The following is a 16,463-nucleotide window of genomic DNA, read 5'->3' on the forward strand; positions in this document are numbered from 1 at the left end:
GGGCCCATTACATCATCGCCCCGGGGCGGGTCTGTGCGACTCTCACTCTGGAGCATGTGATTCTGTCCCCGTCCGTCCCTCTACTGCATAACTCTGCTAAAGCACCGTGAGATCACGGAGAGTCAAAATTCACGCATGGGAGTGACCGACAACCCGCCAATCAGGCTGACTGCCATTAATCTGGGATCAATAGGAGAAACGTCACAGGCTGATGGGAAGTTCTTCATTCATCTATCCACCCAAAGAATGCTTGACGCGACCGATCTACACGCAAACAACGAGATCGACAACTTTGGGTGCTGCAGCTCACATAAAAGACCTCCCAAGCCAGAATCCACTGTCCTGGTAGAAAAAGAAAACAGGAGAAGATTAGAAACAGATGATATTAACGACCAATGCCCGACCAGATCCTGAAACCCCGTAACCCATTGCATGAAGCGAAAAGCATCCCAAGCAAAAGAAGACCGAAGACAAATTTGTCGTCTCTCGTGATCGTCGCATTTAATCCATCCATCCATTTCATGAACCCATCCTCCAGTTGTACTCCGAAGATTGGCGCATGGCGACAGAAAAGAGAATACATCGTGTTGGCAAGCCAATTGATGGGCTAGCGATGGAGAACAAGTTGAACAGACGAGATGATGTAACGATAGAGAGATCGAAGCAAAACAGACGGCATTTAACCACCGAAACCGTAGAGGGTGCGGCCCTGGCGCTTGAGGGCGTACACAACGTCCAGCGAGGTGACGGTCTTGCGCTTGGCGTGTTCGGTGTAGGTGACGGCATCACGGATGACCGACTCGAGGAAGGACTTCAGAACACCACGGGTCTCCTCGTAGATCATGGCGGAGATACGCTTGACACCACCACGGCGGGCGAGACGGCGGATGGCGGGCTTGGTGATACCCTGGATGTTGTCACGCAAAATCTTACGGTGACGCTTGGCACCACCCTTGCCGAGACCCTTTCCTCCTTTGCCACCTGTTGATTGAAGAGCGGTTAGTATTTGGTAGCAAAGATAAGAGAGCTTGAGCTTGAGATAGTGTGGCGAAGTGAGGGACGGAGCGTCAGGCAGGGCTGCGATCACGTGCGGTCGGAGCAGGCTGCTGCGAAGCAGCCTCATCCAGCCACAGCAGACGGGCAAACCACGTATCACAATTCGCGTAACAGCAGCACGACAAACAGAAAGGAAAAGAAAATAATAGAAGATTACTTACGTCCAGTCATCTTGGCAAAATGTGCTTAAAAATCGAGATGGATGAGCGAAGAAAAATGATAAAACGCGGGGTGCAAGATAGATGGATGGTCGACGTGACGCGTAGCGGGCCAGAGAAAATCAGAGGTTGTAAGAGAGGGGGGAAAGGAGAAGAGAAACGGTTTAAATAGGTTTGCGGAGTGGGCGGCAAGCGAGAGCGTGATTTTGAGTGACTAAGCGTCAAAGGGTGATCTGGGAAGGATCAAAATGGAATGGAAACGGCTGATTGGTGGGTTGCGGCTGAAAAAAAGGGCGTTATGAACGGCCACTTTGGAGACGGGTGAAAGGGCACTGGGCACTGCAGCTGGGAAAGGTACAGTAAGGTAGGTAAGGTATGGCTGCCAACGCGTCCGCCTGGAGCCGCCTTCCCGCTGCGGGTACGCCGGTCACGTGCCCCACTGCCCCTCTTCCCCAATTCGAGGCCTGGACCACGCACCCATGAACTTCAAAGTTGCTTGTAATACTTGGAAAGCAAGCTTGTAAAGAGTGAAGAGAGGAAAGAAGAACTCCCAGATCTAGCACCATCCTATTTTCCATTGACAACTGGCCTAGCACTGGCTACGACATGCAAAACTATTATCCTACTTCTACATCTACATCTACATCTACGTCTACTCGCAACCTTCATGTGCAAAGTGAAGATGTTCTGTGATTCACCCAGTCGGGCTTCAGACTGCATCCGGACATCCCAAAAACTCCTCTCGTCAAATGACACATTAGATAACGACAAGCCATCTTTGCCGGCCCCACCCACAATAGAACATGTACGAACGCTGGCAGAGGCAGGAGGAACAAAATGCTGAGCACGAAGAAGCAGATAAGGCCGATGCAGATCGACTTTTTAAAACAAACGCCTTGTGAATCTCACAGACATACAAGTAATCAACAAACAACAAGTGATCTGAACAGGATTTGGACAGTCGAGGAGAAACGATAAAAGCCATCAGGTCATAATCGTCATCGTAGTGAGCCACTACTTGGTTAAATGTAAATTAATAAACAGGATAACTTGTCCGGCATCATCCCGGATTCTCGCGGTTTATTACACATCGCAAAGAATCCGGAGCCTGACGCTCCAGACCACGTATCCGAGAAATATACCGAGAGCCAAAGGGCGGCTGAACCCTGACTGCTCGCGCTGAAATTTTGCCAAACAGTTTTGCAAATGTGTCTGTGGCACGCGCATCTGATTGCGGAAAAGTAGAATGACGCCGTCGAGATAATCGGATCGGAGGTGGAAGAAGTCGCATGTAACAAGGCGATGCCTGCCCATCCATACAAGCATCGTATCGTCCGGTTACAAAGTCTGAGATATGTATCGACATTCAATGGAGGAAGAGGACGGTTTCGGGAGGATGGAAGTTCTTGGTTCATCCTTGGATAATTGCTGGGGTGTTGGTTTCTTTGAGGAAATTGTTCTGAATGTAGGGGAATCCGATGTGACTAGGGGAGGAAGTTCGTGAATCGGCACCATATGCCGCCTCGATGTGGGGTGACGAGCATGGAGAACCTGCGCTGGAACTGCTGCTGGAGCTTGTTCGGCTTGCAAAGTCCTTGACGGCCGTGGACTCGTTCCCGTCCGTCGAGAAGTTAGGCGAGCCGAAGAAACAATACTTATCCACCAGCTCCTTATATACGGAGGACTCGCGATGCGGTTTGCTCGATACTAGGGTGGAGGGTTTGTGACTGGACACAGAACTTGTTTGATGGCCATTGCCGTTTGCATGGCTGGAGATGTTATCACGAGAACTCATCCGCTTCTCTGAAGTGTGCTGATGATGACCATGCGGCGAGGGGTTGGATTTGGCGCGGGCAGCCAAGGTTGTTCGGTCATGCGTCGGTTTGGTCTTCATAGCCGCCGTCAATGATGCCTCAAAGTCATAGCGGTTGCCAAAAACCTGATGATTCTGCTTATCACGACGAATGGGAGCAGCAACCTCGACATCATGCGGCTCATCATCACACAATTGAGTTTCCTTGGCGGGCTTGGCTGAGTTGCCGAAAGATATATACTTATCCATCTCGGAAAAGTTGTCAAACGACGGAGGCATCGAATTGGGACGAGTGGTGGACACCACAAAGCTCCTGCTGCGAGGCAACGCGGTGCGAGGCTTCGTTGGCTGGGGGTTCGTCTGCCCGACCTTTGGTTTGGTGATCTTCATGAAATTGACTTGAAAGTTCTTGTGGTGGTTGTTGTCCCAATACTCTTGGCCTTCGACATTGTAGCGTATGCACACAAACATCGTCTTCTTTTCAAGGTTTGTCTGATCATTCAGCTTGATATTAAATGAGAACCTGTCATAAGCATCGTGGGCATGCTCCCGTCGGGATTGGTTGTTGTACTCTGCGGTTACTTCTGATACCGTTTTCCAATGATCCAGGGTGAAACGAGCCGCAACATGTTTGTGAAAGGCCAAGTTAGCAACAGCCACAACACCGATCAGGGTATGCTTGTCAGGAGAGAGATATAGACGTTCCAGGCGGACACGCTGATGGGCGCGGGAGGAGACATCAGTAGGGAAGTTGTCGAGCGTGATCTCCCATTCCGAAGTGCTGTCATGAGGTGTGTGACGGAAAGGAAACTCCCCAGCAGCATCATAGTCGTCGACAGGAGATGTGTCAGCACTGACAGCTTGGGGTTTGTCCAGCTGCAGAAAGTGCCGGATGTGTTCCAATTGAGCATCGAAGTGCACAGCCTTGGAAAATGTCGGCGTTCCTGGCATACTAGACGGACGCCGTCGAGCCGAAGCTGGACGAAGAGCGGGCCGAACGAGCTCTCCTGACTTCTTGCGTACCATTGGGTGCTTCACACGAGGTTCGTCATCCCGATCACTTTCTTCCGGGGAGGTAGTCAAGACTTCATCTTGCTTGTGGTCAACTAAAGACTCGGTCGCCGAACGTGAATGAGAGATCTTGCGAGCTTCTCGAGAAAGAGGCGGCCGCATATGTTTCACGGAGTCGGCAGTAGAAGCAGCCATGCTTGAAGACGACGTATCTTCATCAACCGGTCTCTCTGGTGAGGACATCCTTCTTTGCTCAATCGACCTCACGGCTGCCTCTAATTTCTCCAGTTGCAGCTCGCCCTGCGGTCGATATGATGTCTCTTCATCACTGGAGTTAGGAGCAGAATCAGGAGGAGAAATCAGGGCCCCTGGAGGAATGACCGCGTCACTCAGGGGAGGAGGAGACTTTCGAATACTCGACTGGGAGTAGCTGACATGGTCTGGCTTTGACGAGTGATCTGGCTCAGGGAAGACAAAGGCTTTGCTATTGGAAGGGCTCCTCCGATGCCTCCGTACATAAGACGTCGAGGAGTAGGAGCGAGGTAGGTGTGGACGGGGAGGGTGTGAGGAGACCACGGTGGGCGAGTTGGGACAGGAATTGGAGGTGAGTGGAGAGTGTTCAATGTGCTGCGCGGAAGGCGACGTCTTCAACGGCGCAGTGTAGGGCATCCGGCCGACCTTGTGTGATGCAACACAGAGAGGGGGGGGGGGGGTTGATAGTGAATTGGTGAGAATCCTCCAGAAGCGAGGTGAGTTGCGAGAGAAAGAACGCCTGTCTTTGATCAAGAGACTAGAGGTCCGGGGATATGGCGTCTTTGAAAGTGGTCTTATCTTCCAGTCAGTTCCGAGCATCCAAGTTGGAAACGCAGCGTGAGACAGTGGAGCAGGAGGGACAGAAGCTTCGACCCGCGTCAGGACGAGGGAAATAAGTGGGAAGGAAAGATAGTTGAGTGAGTTGATGACAGAGCTGGGCGTGCAGCGAAAAGTGGAGGAAGAGTGGTGTGACTGGCGACGTTCCAGTGGGTGCCGATAAGTAGAAGGAGCGTTGGAGGCAAAGGCTTGGTGCGGAGGGCAGATGCAGCAAACAAGGTGTTACGACACATAACAGGATCCCAGGCAGTGGTACGAATTGAGAGCGAAGCGATTGCGACCAAACAAATCACCGGGGATACATCTTGAAATCTCTAATTGCGCGAGAGAGGGGGGAGAGAGGAAAGAGGTTGCCATTGGAAGTGAGAGGCGACGCAGGCAGGAGGCGGAGGAGGCTGGAGATTCGGTTCTGTCAAGCAAGTACTTACCTTGGAGATGCGACATCAGTTTGATTGCGACATTGAAGAGATTGACGTTGAATGGAAACAGGACAGCAACCGCCAGGGATATGATTGATCGGAAGTAAAAACGTGGAATGGAAGAAGAGGAGGAGGATGTTAGAAGAAAAGAAGAAAAGAAGCAGAATAATAAGAAGAACGGAATTCGGGTTTGGTTGGTTGGGTGGGTGGTTGAAGGCGAACCGGGATTGAAGTAGATACAAAGAAGTAAATCGGGATGGAGGGGAGGAAGAGAGGGGGAGGGAGAACGGAGGACCAGGATTCGAAGGCGGGCTTGTCGGAGAAGGATGGGGAAGGAAATGGGAAAATGAAGTGAGTATATGAAAGATGACAGGCCCAGGGCGGAGTGGGAAATGGAGTGAGCCGCAGTTGACGGTCGGTATAGAGAGAAGATAGTAGAAGAAGATTAAGAATAATAAGAAGATTCAGACTCAGAGAGGAAGAGAAGAGCGTTGAAAAAAAATAAAACAAAAAAGAGGATTTAATTACATGTCTGAAAATAAATTAAAATATCCGGAGAGTCAAAAATAAGGGAATTAAAAATAAAAAATGAATATTTAATATTTAGAGAGAAAAATAAATGTCCCACCCACCCCAGCAAAAGAGGTTCCTAATCAGAAAAGCTCGACATAATTCAGGAATGATATTGATAAGGGAGGAGGAGAGGAGCTCGGACGTTGTTGCAACTTGCAGCAGAGCAGGCAGGCAAGCAGAAAAAGAAGTCGAAGACGAAGAACGAAGCCGCCGCCCCCCAGGCAAGGAAATGGAAAATTCGGGACTAGGTACGGAGTACCTAGTACGGTCTCGTTCGTCTCGTTCTGCAATGGATGTCTCTCTTTCGCTCGTTCATTCACCCATCGCCCACTGCCCCTCCCTGCAGCCAGGGAGGGGCAAAAAACTAAAGCGGGCAGTAGATGAAGCGGGTCCGTTCTTTCAGGACTGCATCGACTGCATCGAGTAGTTGCTTCGTAGATTTCCTTCTTCCATCGCTCCAGATTCAATTTTGACTTCAAGATCTCCGAAAGCAACAGGTGTCTAGCCCCTCATCTCTTCCTCCTGGTGTGTCTGTCTTTCTGTTCTTACCCCTCCTGGAGCAAACTGTAATATGGACTGACTACTTGAATTGGTTGATCTATGAAGATGAAGGCGAAAACGGGTGGTGACATGACAGGGGCAGAAAGCGATAACAGAGTGGGATCGAAGCTACAAGTCGGTACCTTGGACTACCAAGTTGCCGCCGTACCCGGAGCGGGAGCGAGAAGATGAGAGGATGATGATGATGAAGGTGGCCGTGGTATTAGTGGTAAATACGAGTGCTGGGATGCTACTAACCAACTTAAAATAGGCGATCGAACGGTCTGGGACTGGGGACGATCCCCAACTGTCCAGTCAATGCGTTCCGGCCTGGTGGATCCCATGGATATCGGTACGTCCACTGTCGTATGTCCGTACGCATAGAAGGAAGGGAGGGAGGGAGGGAGGGAGAGAGTAGGTAGTGTAGTGAAGGGATCAAAAAAAATTAGAAAGAAAAAAAAAAAAGGAAAAACAAAAAGAACAAAAAAAACTTGGAAAATGCAAAAAAGAGTAAGATTGATTGATTGTATGATGGCAGTAGGATTGTAAGACGGTCGGTCGGTCGGTCGGTCGGTCTCTAACAAACTACGAGTAGTTCTCAGTACTACAACACTCTCATTCAATCACTCACAAACTCCCTCTCCCTCTCTACGGGTATACCTTGGCCTGCCTTGTCCTGCCCGGGTTCCTTCGCCTCCCGATCGCATTCCCTATCCCTTCGGTACCCGGATGGCACCATGACAATCAGGGATTATCAATAATGATCTCCTTCAATCCTCGTTCGGTTCGAACATCTTGAACACCCCAAACACCCCCCTCCCCTCCTTATCCCCGTCATTCCCTCCCCATTCTGAGATAGGATTTCCCTGGTTCCTTACGTTTGCGCCATCGGGAACCCTAATCGCACATCATCATCATCACCACAACTATGGTTAGTTATCATGACTATCACTGGTATCAAAGCACTTCACCACATGTGGCTGGAGTGGGGGACAGGTGATCTTCAAGGCTGCATGGCCGGAGTATTCTAGTTAGTCTCTTTTAGTCTCTCATATCTAGGTTGTTGTTCATTGGAGGTATGTGTGTAACGATGTAGGTAGGTCCTACTCTAGTCCGGTCGGAGAAGGTATGATGTACGTGCTAGTCCAGAAGAATGTCGAATTTCAAGGCATGGCTGCATCGCTTCCGAGGGCTTCCATGATGTCGGTCACCATACCGAAACGGTCCTTTTTTTATCGGTCTCAGATTACGACCCCAACCTAGAATGATGACGATGATGATGAGTACGATTTCAATGGTAATGATGATGATGGTGATGATGATGATGATAAAAGACGAAGAACCTCTTCTTGACCATTCGGAAATGGTGATAAATTCACACCAGTCCCCAGTCCCATGGAATCGGTTATCTCGATCGATAAGAGAACTCGGGGTGTCGTGTCTGATCGACCTATGCAAGGACTCACGTTCTCCCACCCGACCGTGTCTCGAGAGAGTCTGAGAGCCAGCCAGCCGAGCGACCAAGACTGTTACTGCTGCTGCCGGTGGTGTCGCTAACTCAAAAGACCCTCCCGATCAATCCATGTCATGGTACAGCCCGCCTTGACCCGATAAATTGTGCGCAGCCGTAGGCAGCACGTCGTAGTGCAGTACATAGTTACATAGTGTTAGAGAAGAGAGAAGGTTAAGGGCTATTTACGTATCAGTAACCATGGTTGAGTCTCCACCCCCAGTGTTCTTCCTCCATTCCCCTCCTTCCTCCACCCCTCCTCCGGGCCTTTTTTTTTTCTCTTTCTTCTCGGTCTTCTCTTATGCCCACCTAACTTACATGTTCAGGGGCTTCCAGGCTCTTGGTTAGCGCCGGTCTAAAAGTCGCCACCGCCCAACCAGCGGTTCCGGAAGTGTCTGTCGAAGGTCTAGAGGGCAAAAAATGTTGGGGAGCGTTAGAAATGCTGCCCACACTAAAATTCTGTGTTCGATGTATATTAGACTCCTCCCATCACTGGTGTCGACCACCTGCCAATCACGCTCAGTATCTTACAGCTTCATCTGGCCGGACAGCTTCCCTCAGTATCATTGATTGATGAAGCGCTTTGCTAAAAGTTCCCACTTCCATGTATATTCGGCCCTGCCTCCTGGCTTGTCGGGTTCCCAGCCTTGGAACAGTGACCCCAGCTTCCGGCCGGTGGTCCCCGTATGGCGTAAGTACCGATGGTCGAGTGGCCCCTCCGTCAATTGGAATGAAGTGTCTTCATTTTTTATTTCCACAAGGAGGGGTGTGTGGGAAACTGATCAGCGTGGGATTTTACAATTTGGGATACTGAAGCGAAAACTTCTACAGACCTAGATGCAGATGTGTGATGGACGAGAAAAGCAAGCAAAGTTTACAGGCGTGGGAGATCCACCAAGATACAGCTGCTGGAGCTGCACGTCTAGAGTAGCAGAGGCACGCACAGAACTTAGCTAGATCACAATACAGAGAGTATATATGATATATCCCCTATTCGGGTGTGGTTTTGCTTATTCTTCTGGTCTCGAAGAGTCGGAGACATGTATGAGAGAGTGAGTAACTTATCTTCTCCTCGGACTTCGGAGCCTAGATGACTTTTCTACTCAAGTACATTTCAAGTGGGGTGCCCACTGAGGGGGGTTACCCACCCGTTAAGCTGGAGTGGTTAAATTTGATTGATGTGCTAAGCACTAGCGTCGTTCGGGCCAACGACTGATTTTCCAAGGAAATTCCCGGACTATGACATCAGTACCCTGCACCTGCTGGAGCACTGTTTGCCGGGTCGAAGGTCGAGACGCATTCTTGGTGGTGTCAGGTCTCCAGTCGTCACGTTCAAAAATTTTCTGGAGTCTGCACAGACCATGAGGGGAGTTGCGAATTCCACTGTCCTCTGTGCTGCCTTGGTCTGGCCTACCAGATTGGCCGACTGCTCTGCAACCGAGAGCCGAGACACAAACAGAGCATGCGTGGAGCCTGGAGCCTGGAGCCTGGAGATGAACGCTTGCTTCCGTTGTCGGGCGATGACCCTTTTAAAAGTCTCGAAGGCCCTCTCCATGACATATTTCTTGGCACTAGAGGCTCATCATCGATATGAATGATATGACTGATAACCAGTCATGATAACCACGATCGGGCTGTGATGCTATTCCATCATTGCGGGATCGGACTACGCACAGGACCACCACTTTCGCCACCCAATTGAACAATCTGACACCTTAAATCAAAGACTTCATCTTCGCTCTAACTACACGGTATTGTACATATTCTTATCAACCCATCCGAGGAGTTTGTAGCAATGGTGCGACGTGCCGCATGTAAATTTTGCTCATTGATCAATAAGACTCGAGAAAAATAAGGTATCTCGAATATCATGCAATTCCTGTTTCCAAGTAGGGTTTTGTGTGTAACTGGTTGTAATGTCCAGACCTCTTTTTTCATTAATTAACCTTCTCGCTAAAATCGGAAGCTGAGGTGAAGGGCTTCCGCCCCCATCAGGATAGGCCGGGGATCTGGCTCAGTCTCCCCAAAATAGGTAGGTATATCGTTCACCTCTGGCACAGTGGACTACACCTCTCCACCACCACCACCACCATTGACTGCACCAACCACCACGGCCACTTTTCCAAAACACGGATAACCCAGAGCGAGATCGTTCGACTGTACCTGTCGCTCTACCTTCATTTTCTCGTTCTGAAGGGGGTCTCCGTCTCGGGCGGGCGCTTGTCTCACCCACCCCCATGCCCCATGCCGGTCTTATCTTGTCTCGACTCACCGCACGACAGGGCGCCTCCGGCCCCCCGGTCGGTCTCCTCCTCTATTGCGCGACTCCGCAACTCAATTCGTTCCTACTCAGGACATCATGTCTAAATTGCCACAAGCCACGGCGGAGACTCAGCATCTCTCTCATCCATTGACGGGACAGCAATCTCATCTGGGCTGATTGACAGGCGGACTAACCAAGCCGACTGGACTGTACATAGCGACCAGACCGACCAGACCGTTCCTGCTGCATGGGGGGGGCGACATGAGAACGAGATATCTACTGTTTCTAATGCAACTCTGGTCTCTTGGCACTTCCCGAAGCGCGATCGACCTTCCCGCAAGGACCTCTCCGAGCTTATGAGGTTGGTTTAGAGACACCTAATTTGATTGCGCCTTGCACATTCCTGCAGATCCAGAAGCATACTAATTTTCTAGCATTCAAGCCATCCGCTGCGTCGCTGCTCAATCTAGCCCCAATACTCACACCGCGCTGACCGTCTGTCTCACGCAGGACTGAGAGAGAAACAAAATCGAATCCCTGTTCCGCCCATAAGGTGGCCGAAAGGGTATGGAAAGGGGGCGCCATCCCGACTTTTCTGGAGCGCGGAGGGAAGCAGATCAATCTGCAGATAGAGGATGTAACTGTTATCGTGTTTTTCCCCGAGCACAACATACAATGCCTTTCTTACCGGAGCCTTCTGGTGGGTTCCCACTGCAATTGACGTGCATCACACTAAATTCCCACTCAGACGCCGTCCGAGACGCGAAACCCCCAAGCCCCCTGAAACTAGCAGAGTTTGAGCACTGACATTGATTATAGACCCTAGCTTTCCCCTCTTTCTTAACCTTCGTCGTGCTAAAAGTCTGCTAGTACTGCTAGTACTGCTAGTACTGTGGCAGCTCTGCTACAGTTGGCACTACGGCGGGTGGTCGAGCGCCCTGGCGGAAAGGCGGCGCCGAGTAGCACCACTGTAATTCGTTGATCGGCCCCTACCGCCACGTTCGAGCCCTGGCGTCTTTTAGTCTTTAGTCTCCGTCTTCCTTCTCCTCTTTTCTCCTCCTGCTCCCAGCCCTGTCAAAGTACGGGCGTCTCCAAAATCAACGATTTTAACTTTTTTGCGTCAAAGCTTACGAAACTCTCCGCACTAGGCGGTCAACAAAGTCTGTCAACTTCCTCTGCTCGTATCTAGAGCTTGTCCCGCGAGATCAGATTGGCTACCCGCGGCCAGGGTATAGCATGACAGAAGTGGAATACAGCCCATTGCGTCCAGCACAGGATATCTTATCTTCCTTGTCAGCGGAATGTTGGTGGAGGACTAGCAGCAGCAGCAGCAGCAGCAGCAGCAGCGGCACGCGATACAGCTTCAGTTTGATCCGATAACCGACGTGGTCTCGACCTCCCCGTTGCGTCGCAAGCTCCAGTGCTTTGCATGCAAGCTAGGAATTTGTGGAGGTACTGTGCCGCACGACTGTCTTCCGAGCAGCGTATGAAGCTGGGGACCCCATGGGGGATCTGTCTTCGTGTTCTGTTGAGCTGCGCTGCCCTCGTTGAATGAATCCCTTGAGGCAATCAGGGTGACCGATTGGTTGTTCTCATCATTCTCTCGCCGAACTGACGCAGTGACGGCTATGCTGTGTATCGTGATGCAGGAACTATTGCGTGCTGTTGGTTCTGACCGGCTATTGAGCTTCACGAGCCTTGCGATGAACTTTCGGACTCGGCCGTGATTGTTTGCTCCTAGAGATAGGCGGGGTTCCTCAGGCGATCTTCATTACCCGACAACCGCAGCTCTCGCTGAATGAGCAGCTTTGGCCGGACGCGAGTAATGGGTTGCATGGTAGAGCGGAGTTTTGAATTTGTGTAGTCGTGGACCACATGATTGTTGATCACTGGGGTACAGGAAGGAGTCCGTGTCCGTAGGATCAATTGCGCGGTGACAGACATCGTTCGTCGGGCTACAAACCCAGGAACTATAGACCTGCGGGGGTTGTACGGGACATCTCGGAATGTTAGCGAGGATGGACAGGCCCGTGCGTGGTAGTTGACCCCGGATGCGTGGTAATTACCCCATATCACTCTATCTCAATAATGCCCAAGGCTGACAACTGCCGCCATAACCCACTGACACCAGAACGCTTATCAGCTCGATCTGAGCATGGACCAGAGTTCTGTCCCCGTGATCTGCGTTCCAAGGAGTTCCGGTCAGAGTCACACAGGTGGTTAACGCGTCTACCATATTGATGTTTGCGGAGAATGATCTTCTGGGCGAAGTTTGTTTGCTCTGTTGTAAGATAACGCAATCATCAACATGATATGGCCGATGAGTTCTGATCTCGAGGGCAGCTGAACCCACGCATGCAAGATAAGGGCGGGCAGTAGACCCTCATTTGGAAGTTCACCGTGGGTTTGATGCAGGCAATGGATACCTCGGGCATTATTCTCGAAAGCTTGTAAATCACTCTATCCGTTGATCTTTGATCATGGTGGCACAGCGTGCTACCGTTATCATACTGAGATCCTTGCTACTTCGATCAGTTATCCGCGATGGCCACGGAAGAAATTCTGCGGTGCCAGTTTCCGTCGAGGAAGGAGTCGTGAAGATGGAGCTGACCTTCTTTCGCATTTCGTTCTTCCTTTCTACGAATGGTTAGATGCCCGATCTTGGCCTAATGATTCAACTTTGGTAGCCCTTCTGGTAGTTAGACTCTCGCTTTGGATTAAGAGAGAGTTTGCAAGCCTACTAGGCAGTCGTTGCCTCAGGCCACTCGCTCTTAGCCTGTGGTCACTGCAAGAGATAGCAGGCTTCAACTATGTCTCCAGTGCAGAGCTTTGATTGTGTCCTGTAAAGCTCCGTGCATACAATCTGGGGTTGAAGTCCATCTTTACTTAGTCTACGTCTGCCATGCAGTAGATACTGCGGAGAAGATCTCCGCAGCTTCATTGTGTGCGTCAATGTGATATGTCTGTAGAAACAATGTACTATAGAAAGTGTACTGTAACTTACTGTACTGTTCTGTTGCCGGGCCAGCAGCTTGGTTGCAGTATGGTACAGTATGACATCATTATCTTATCTCTCCACCCATTCTGCCGCCTTCCACCGCCGATACCCACAGCAGTGGGCTTGTCACGTGGCACTGTCGTCATTTTCCAATTGTCTGCACCGAAAGTGCATGAACTTCCGCTTTCCTCATTCTTCATTCTCCACATTCCCAGACCAAGTTGTGGTTGACCCCTTGGATCTGATCACTCGCTTAACAGCCCACCCCCACACCCACAGGTGAGGAGGGAACGAGACCGGATAGAGGGGGATCCGCGGAGAAGACAGAAAGATGCAGTAGACTGAAGCCTCTCCGGACAGAGAGGCTGTCACAAACACGGATCAGTCGGAAGGGCAGATCGATGTTTGAGAAACGACTGTTTACGCTCAGCAGCAATGCAATCTAACGCACGTTATACACTTACTAACCACATTAGCCAGCAACAAATAACCCCGGTGTTGACCATCAGCACAGCAACTGACGATACAACAAGGGATGGGCGTGCATATCCGACCAACCGCAATCTGCAAACACACCGCGCCAGTACACATGACAGCTATACCCTCATGCAACAGACATCCAAGCTGTCCGTCCTGTCCTGTCCACCCCGCTCCAAAACCTTCAATCTCATTGATCTCGGGCATTCAGACTCTCAACCTCGACCCGGAGGAGAGTGTCCCATTAGCGCGGGCTTCATCCTTCCGCCACGCAAGCCTGGACGGTAATGCCACTGGACCGGGGGTCCCGTCGAGCACAGACACCACTTCTTGACTAGCAGGGAAGAGAGAAACGCCTAGGTTAGCAACGTGACAAACATGCCATACACATTGTCTGAGCGCGCAAAACCCCTCCTCCCCCTGCTGTGTGTGAGTTTCAGTCCGACTTATCGCCAGCCGACCGTGTTTCCCCTCTTTCTTTTCTTCCTCAATGGGAAACGTTGAGCGTCGCGGTCCGCGAATGTGGGGTGTGCAGCTATAGCAGCCCTCCGTTAAGATGGCCGTACAGGATGGCTTCGATCCGTCCCCTCCGCACTGCAATATCACGACATACAGCTCTTCCCTCTCTCTCGCACTTTGACTGGGTCCGAACCGCCCTATCCTCGAGCTAGTCATTTGACAAGAGCACAGCCTTTGCGGGGTACAGACACCCCGGAGCACATCATATACGCAACAGTGTGGCCCCTGGTCTGCCAACTCATGCTCTCTGCCTGCGTCTAGTCGCTTACCCTCAGTCGCGACAACGCCATTACGGGAGTCTATACCATACTATGGCCAATTATACAAGTATCCACAGGTATATGGGCACCCTTGGCGCTTCTTCACCCTGTCATGGCTTAACAGCCACCATGCTATTGTCAACATGACCATCGGAATTTCTCATTTGAACAAGCAGGCAAGTCGCCTGTCACAAAGATCATTCAGCACTCGTTCTTTTCTTCCAGAACGGCGCAGGAGGTGATCTCCGTCTCATGGGGTACGCCATTCAATCCCAGTGTGCACGCTACATCAGGCTACCAAGCCAGACAACACATTGAACTTCAAACCACGGACGCAGCAAAGGTGCAGCAAACCTTCTTCCTAGGCCTCTTGGCAGTCTCTGGCCAATGCTTACAAACCTTCAACCAACCAACCAACCCGACCCGTAAGCACATATCGGTATAGACGCCTCCACCGTGACTTTCCCAACCTGCCGTCTGGGTCCATCCCGAAGTCCACTTCCCAAACGTTGTATGTTTCTCCTTGCCACAGCCACCTCTCCTTCCCCGCCTCGTGAAGTAGTCCTATTCAGATAGAGCATCAGCTCGTGCAGGGGCTCGCCACTGATATGAGACAATACAAACGCCCTACGTTTACGACAGTACAACGCCTCCACAATGTGAATGTATCCCTACCCGCTGATCGAGTGGTGGCGATGGACCACGGGCGACCCTTCCAAACGCCGCCCCTTGATGCGCCTACCCGCCGTCCAGATGTCAATAGAACCAGTAGAACCCCCTCCGAGATGGACAATCCCGACAATCCTTGAGCAAGCCAGACCGCTCTGTAGAACAAGAGAGGTAAATCATTTTTGAGCGGCAAAAGGAGTACATGTTGTACCATCTAGAATTAGAAGAAGAGATCCTCGAGTACATCCATATACATCGATGCCCTAGAAGACAGACAGACCAAAGAGGCGAATCCCATCACTTTTTTTAAAATAGATTCACCCCTGTAAGCCACTCAGTACAGTAACCCTCGCCGCCTCCGCCTCTACCTTCCATTATATTCTTTCAAACTAGCCAGTTACTCTAGCCTAGTAGTATACCAAACCCAACCAGCCTGAGGCAAAAACAATCCCTTCGCCCCTCTGCCTCTACTGCACACCCACACCCACACAATCTCCTAAATCAGTCATGACACTCACCTCTCCTGATATCACCCTACACAGCTTTGTTTACATTCTTCAGCTAGATAGACATCATACTTGGAGCTGTTGATATCATCCTCTGCACCATCGATATCATTCCCCCCCTCCCCCTCTCCCTCGCCCCAGAAAACAAAGTTATGCTGTGGCGCTCACCTCGCCTCGCCTCGCCTCGCTTCGTTTCGTTTCGAACCTTCCAGATATTCCGTTCTTCTCAGTGTGTGTGTGTGTGTGGGTGTGGGTGCACAGTAAAATGTCTTCACATCCTGCGAGATGATGCAAGTCCCGTGGCGCTGGCTGCGGTCTGGACGCGCGGGATATGCAGTGGGCAGAGGGCGAGAATCCAAAAGCATATGTCCTGTGAGTCGTGATAGTACAGTGGGACTGGGACCGGGACTGGGACTGGGACTGGACACTAGGTAAGGTTCGTAGAGCAGCGTACAGTAGTGCTCACTTGGGCTTGGGGTTCCCCTTCCCCTTCCCCTTCCGGGCGGGTTGGTTCTGTCGCTGTTCGCAAGATGCTAGGGTGCGAGACATCGACATCGACATCGACATCGACACAGAGAAGAGAGATTGAAGCAGAAGTGAAAAGCAAGTGCCGCTCAGCTGTTGGGGCGGTCTGCCCTGCAGTAAGTTAACTTATTGGACTTTGTTTCTTCTTGGGGGGAAGGGGGGGAGGGGCGAGGGGCGAGGAGGAGCGGGGGATGAAAAGTTAGACACATGCACCATGACCACCACCACCACCACCACCAACCGTCACTGTCACTTACTGTCTTCGGGTCCGGTCTCGTTGGGAGTGCGATTTTTTG

General features: G+C 51.1%; 3 protein-coding genes across 3 annotated transcripts; all 3 read right to left on the minus strand.

Annotated features, from left to right (window-relative positions):
- Nucleotides 1-342: 342 nt before the first annotated feature.
- Nucleotides 343-1,549, minus strand: BO66DRAFT_389903 (histone H4). Its single transcript, XM_025646887.1, has 2 exons — nt 1,218-1,549; nt 343-981 (listed from the first exon to the last, which is right to left on the minus strand). Exons 1-2 carry the CDS (start codon nt 1,225-1,227, stop codon nt 680-682), a joined length of 312 nt encoding a protein of 103 aa, XP_025506438.1. The 5' UTR covers nt 1,228-1,549; the 3' UTR covers nt 343-679.
- BO66DRAFT_27135 (uncharacterized protein) lies at nt 1,318-1,849 on the minus strand. Its single transcript, XM_025643053.1, has one exon. It carries the CDS (start codon nt 1,790-1,792, stop codon nt 1,511-1,513), a length of 282 nt encoding a protein of 93 aa, XP_025506439.1. The 5' UTR covers nt 1,793-1,849; the 3' UTR covers nt 1,318-1,510.
- Nucleotides 1,850-2,625: 776 nt separating this feature from the next.
- On the minus strand, nt 2,626-4,707 carry BO66DRAFT_317250 (protein phosphatase regulator GAC1; the record flags this gene model as incomplete). The annotated part of the gene is made up of 1 exon (XM_025643552.1): nt 2,626-4,707. One exon carries the CDS (start codon nt 4,705-4,707, stop codon nt 2,626-2,628), a length of 2,082 nt encoding a protein of 693 aa, XP_025506440.1.
- Between the last annotated feature and the right edge of the window lie 11,756 nt (nt 4,708-16,463).

Source organism: Aspergillus aculeatinus (assembly GCF_003184765.1).
Source record: "Aspergillus aculeatinus CBS 121060 unplaced genomic scaffold BO66scaffold_11, whole genome shotgun sequence".
NCBI lineage: Eukaryota > Fungi > Ascomycota > Eurotiomycetes > Eurotiales > Aspergillaceae > Aspergillus > Aspergillus aculeatinus.